Source organism: Branchiostoma belcheri, unplaced genomic scaffold (genome assembly GCF_001625305.1).
Source record: "Branchiostoma belcheri isolate BF01 breed outbred unplaced genomic scaffold, Haploidv18h27 scaffold49, whole genome shotgun sequence".
Lineage (NCBI taxonomy): Eukaryota > Metazoa > Chordata > Leptocardii > Amphioxiformes > Branchiostomatidae > Branchiostoma > Branchiostoma belcheri.
The window spans coordinates 1,371,598-1,376,944 of record NW_017804120.1 but is presented as its reverse complement, the minus strand read 5'-3'; the positions used below and the strand labels follow the sequence as shown (position 1 = coordinate 1,376,944).

Below are 5,347 nucleotides of genomic sequence, written 5' to 3'. Positions count from 1 at the left end.
TGTTGTGTATATAGAAGTTTGGTTTATTACACGAGTCTACAGACAATATGACAGAACGTCCTCCTCTGGTGGTCGGTGTTTACTTTCCGGGGAGCAGGATGCCATCATACTGCAGAGGGAAAAGAAACAAAAAGATTAATTTTCATACACATATTCAAAAGAAGACTACAAATATTGGATATGTAAAGGTTGGAAAGACACTACAATGTTGTACTTGTAGCAATGGCAGACTATTTCTAAATTCTAAAGTATCTACAAAGTTAGCAACACAACAAATTGAAGATAATAATATACAAGGCAGCAATGTTCTTTACATGACATGTAACTCAGCTTCACAGTCAAAACTGCCAAAGAAGACCACAGGGGACCGATAAGATCCATTTCTATGTGGACAGGTGGTCACTATAGGCAGGGTTCTTAATGTTTGTGTTAATGGGGAAAAATTATTTCTAAAGGGACCAGCAAAAAGTGGTTATGTTTACGCTAGCAAATTTTGCTGGTACACTAAGATTAATTCAATGAGATCTCTCTCGTCATCTTCACATGCTGATTTTTGTCTGCCAAAGATGACAGATTGGGCAAATTCTTTGTATGTCATGAGCAGCACAATTCTGTCAAATGACGGAAAGGCACACTGGCTAGAACACTGGGCTACAACATTTCAACAAAGAAATGTTTTTAAGCTGTAAGCCAGACCTTCTGTTGGAACCAGCGCATGGAGTCTTCCTTAGTGATGCGGTGTTTGAAGCCAACACGACCGGACTTGTGCTTCTTACAGCTCACATTGAACCCAGGACGGCCAAGCACCACGTAGAAGTCCATTCCTGGGGTAAACAAACAAACAAACAAGTCAACAAAATTTGCTCAGAGAAGATGTGCAACCAGTTTTACAGAAAATGTTGCTGAAGTTAGTCATTTAGGTAAACAATACTGAACAATTCAAACTCTACTACTGGATAAAATACAAAAATCAGTTCTGGACGTTTGTGAATTTTACAACAATATTTGCTTGTGCAATAATCACAGCAACATGAGCCTTTCCCAACATGCTAACAATCTGTTGCAAATTAAAACATGGTCTGACAAATGCATGCAAAATACATTAGCACAAGGAAACCTTTTCAAAAACTGTCACAGAGAAAAATGTCACAATTGTTATGTTAAGCTTTAAAGTTCTTATCACAAAATGAGCTCCATGTACTTTTGCACATTTCAATCCATCAGATTGGAGTCTACGAGGAATGCTACACATAACTTTGCGAGAGTCTAAATCAAAACACAAAGGAGTGCCAAAAAACAGTTACTCAAGCAACTGGATATGATTTTGGAAATGGTCAGACGTTTCAGGTAGCATCCACTACCTTTCGTCAGCGACAGTGACAAAGAATTCACTGTTTTTCTATGGCAGTAGTACAGGGTGGCCCGACAGACTCCCATGTTTCAGGCAGTGCTTACCATAGATGCCAATGCTAAGATCATACTTTATTTGTGAGGCTCTAAAAAGAACAGGACAAACGAAATAAAGAATTCACTATTTTTCTATGGCAGTAGTAGAGGATGGACCAAAAGACTCCCATATTTCAGGCAGTACTTACCGTAGATGCCGATGCTAGGGTCATACTTGATCCCCAAGTCAATGTGCTCGGCAATGCCGAAGCCGAAGTTGCCAGTGGCCGAGAAATTGTTCTTCCGCAACTCGTATTCCTTCACCTGCAAGGAGGGACAAAACTTACTTGTAAGACAACTTGGCTTTATCTACAAGACTGTTTTCAATGAATCAACCAAAATTGAATTGAGCTTTCTTTTGGCAATGTAACTAGCTAACTAGAGGTTGATTTTATTAGTGTGTAACATGTTCCAGGACCGTTCGAAACTCACCCTTCTTATTAACTTTTTACTTGGCTATCTTATTTGTTTTTTTCTTCTTGAACAAGCACAGGAAAATACTGTCATTGGGAACAAGTTTGAACTGTGACTTCCAACACAAGAAAGGGACTTCAACTGTTGAAAATTACAGTTCAAACTTGTTTCATAATGACAGTATTTGCCTGTGCAACCAACACAGATTTCTACCAACACAGATGAACTTTTTAAAGTTAAAACTTTTGGTCCAACACAAAAAAATGTTGCTTCAAAGAAGCCACGTGACAAGCCTCACTGGGTCAGTCTATTAAAAGGAAGACCAGAGTGACTGGTCGAAAGCTCTAGGTGAGAGAACTTTTTTGTGTTGGACCAAAAGTTTTAACTTTAAACATGTAACTACCAACACAGATGAACTTTCAAGATGTTTTCATGTTCACTTCTTGTGCATGATTGCTAGTGCATCTATACAGTGCTTAGAACACAATTTGACATTGTCATGAAAAGTTACGTCCAGACCATTTGATGTGCAACTCGTTGCGAACTTGACCTCAACTGACCTTGAGCCCACGCTCCAGGATCTCCTCGGCCTTGGCGCCGCGGACCGTACAGTGGACGGCGATCTTCTCGTTTCTACGGATGCCGAAAGACCTCACTGTGTACCGGGCTGGGGAGAGACAAGAAGGAAAATTAATAGGATGCCCAATAGGATATTGCCTACATTTTCTCTTCAAGTTGATATGTAGTAAAATTCATCAAATTAAAAAGCCATGGGATCTAATAGTGCTGCATACCGGTTCACTGGACTTGGATCCGGACTTGTAATAATGTTTAGGTTCAAGTCCAAAAAAACCTAAAAGTCAAAAACCGAGTCCGGACTTACTACCATAAGAGACCATTTCACATACCCCTTTTCTTTCCAAACCACCTAAAACCTTCCGTAGATTGCAAATGTACATTGCCATCGGGTATCATCAAGTACCGGCCTCCATGTTATGTGGCCAAAGTTTCACCCAGACAACATTGCAAGGTTGCCAACATGCAATTTTGTATATGCCATGGGTTTAGGTCCGGACTTACACGTCCGGAACTGAACCTTAACCTCTGGACTTGAATCCGGACCTGAACCTAAATGTGAGTTTAGGTATGCAGCACTAGGATCTAATGTTGTGGTGACCTCTCAACCACAAATTTCTGACACAGCGACTGAGTTTTCCATGTACACTGTACTGTCTTACAATTTTGTTTCAATTCAATTGAAAATTTAAAACACCACCAAAAAAAATCCTTATCCCTTCTATAGCAAAATGAAAATTGAAATTTGGAGGTACTTGTTTCAACTTTCAAAAAGTCACTGATTGACGAATATTCTATTAACTGATAAGAATTCATATGAATAACAGTAACTGACATTACCAGCATTCTCACAAAAATTTAGAGTAGCTGGCTGAGATAAAAATGTAGCAGGCAAGCTTTGAAGAAGGCTTTGTAATGGAGACTACAATGTTTTACTTAAATAACACAAAAGTAGGCGGTGATTTTCGCCTGTTGCCGGCTTGTTTTGAGAAGGCTGATTACGTAATTTGACCATTCAAATTTAAGTGCCGTACCTTTGGAGAAGACGGGTGTCTGTCCGGTCAGTTGTTCCAGCACCTTGGCTGCGCGGGTGAGTCTGTCTCCGCTCTCCCCCACACAGATGTTCAGACACAGCTTACGGATACGCAACTCCCGCATGGGGTTCTCACGGCGCACTTCCTTCTCCTGTGGAGAGTTTAAACATTCCAGTTGAAAAAAACTTGCTATAGTATTGTACCAGACGGTTGTAACTTGTATGTTCCTTGTACGTTTGTTTTACAAACTTATGACTCATAAAATTATCCTACTACTACTGTACTACTACTACTAGTACTAGCATCTACCGGACAGGATTCACAGGACCGGCTGTTCATTCCCATTCTTTTATCAGACTTGAGCGAAATAAGTTGAGTACTACATAGTGAAAGGTTTTCCTGTAGCTTTTTTAAGCTACAATTTCTTATAAAAAGAGACTTAACTCTACTCTAGTATCTGATTCCATCTTATAAGATATACAAAATACATACAAAATGGCTACATCAATTTTTCATAATTTCAAAATTTGTCGAGAACTGAATTGTGTACAACAATGATGTTTAGATACTGCAAAGATAAACGGTTACAGGTGAAAAAGAAGCCAATAAATGATCTGTACCGTAGTACATGTGTGGGATGAATGACTGATGATCAGATATTCCTCCAAAAAGGTTTAGCAAGTTGCAATTTCAGCCTATATTGCATCAGTAAGGCCATGTTGATTTGATTATATGGATGACATCCTCCGGGAGCCCCAAAACTGATGCGCGCGTGCGAATAAAAAAAATGTTTTGCAAAAAAAAAAAGTTCTTTTCATTATGAAATCTATGTGGCCATGAGGCTAGGGTTGAGCAAATGGCATAGAATATGGTTTGGCGAATAATCTAGTCTTCAAGTTCATTTCTTTACAATTTCGTCTTTTTTTCGTTTGATTTTGGCATTCTACGACATTGGTATAGTTCTTATAAATTTTTTTGTAACTTATGGTATATTTTTGCTCATTTTGCAACTGTTTTGTACGATTTACGGTATGGTTGAAAACTTTTTTTTTTTGGAAACGGCCGAAAATTCATGCGCGCGCGGATGTCATCCATATAATCAAATCAACATGGCCTAACATAATTTACTTGATACCTTGATTCCTTACAGAAAAATGACATTTCTTAACCATTGAACCTTCTGTGTCTTTTAGCAATGGGTCATCTATCAGACAACAGATTTAAATAAGTACTGCTCAGAAGACAAAAATTCATCTCATACATCTTACTATCAAAAATCTGTTGAGCATTACCAATTTACAGGGACACGATTATAGTTGTTCTTGTCAAAATTACATTTTTACTAGTATTTACATGAAATCACGAAGATCACAATATTGTGCTTGGAATTCCATTCTTTCTAGGGCTCCTAGTAAAACACTAACTTTCTGTCGTCCATATGATGGACCTACCGACATGCCCCCCTCCCACTTTTAAAGCTCACATCGAAAAGCAACATTTTCTTTTACTCCCGGACTTTCTCTTGCCTGTAAGATCTGTTCGATCTCTTTTAGGATTATGTATCTTGTCTTAAGACACAGAGACAAGCTTCTTGTGTATATTTTGTTTAAAATTTATGCAAGCCGGGGCATCACACTATCCGGGGAAAACCATCTGATAAAATTATACGTCACATTAATGTCACTTTTTCGTGGTGATCAGGGGGATAAGATAGCGAATTTCTCCACCAAATCGTAGATCAGAACTTTTCGCTTCTTACACTGTATCTTGGTGCAAGGATTAACACTTTTAGTGCCTGGATTGAAGCGGATTTTTATTCATCCAACACGTCGATTTACTTACCGCCATCTTGGTTTCGTGAAAAGAGGGCGCGTGGG

General features: G+C 38.8%; 1 protein-coding gene across 1 annotated transcript; it reads right to left on the bottom strand.

Annotated features, from left to right (window-relative positions):
* LOC109479528 (60S ribosomal protein L11) lies at positions 1–5,347 on the bottom strand. Its single transcript, XM_019781508.1, has 6 exons — positions 5,313–5,347; positions 3,471–3,621; positions 2,421–2,527; positions 1,596–1,710; positions 697–824; positions 1–109 (listed from the first exon to the last, which is right to left on the bottom strand). Exons 1-6 carry the CDS (start codon positions 5,316–5,318, stop codon positions 80–82), a joined length of 537 nt encoding a protein of 178 aa, XP_019637067.1. The 5' UTR covers positions 5,319–5,347; the 3' UTR covers positions 1–79.

Coding starts and splice junctions, on each gene's coding strand:
- LOC109479528 (XM_019781508.1), bottom strand. Junction 2,528..3,470: donor GACACCCGTCTTCTCCAAAG/GTACGGCACTTA, acceptor GTCTCTCCCCAG/CCCGGTACACAGTGAGGTCT. Junction 1,711..2,420: donor TCCTGGAGCGTGGGCTCAAG/GTCAGTTGAGGT, acceptor CCCTCCTTGCAG/GTGAAGGAATACGAGTTGCG.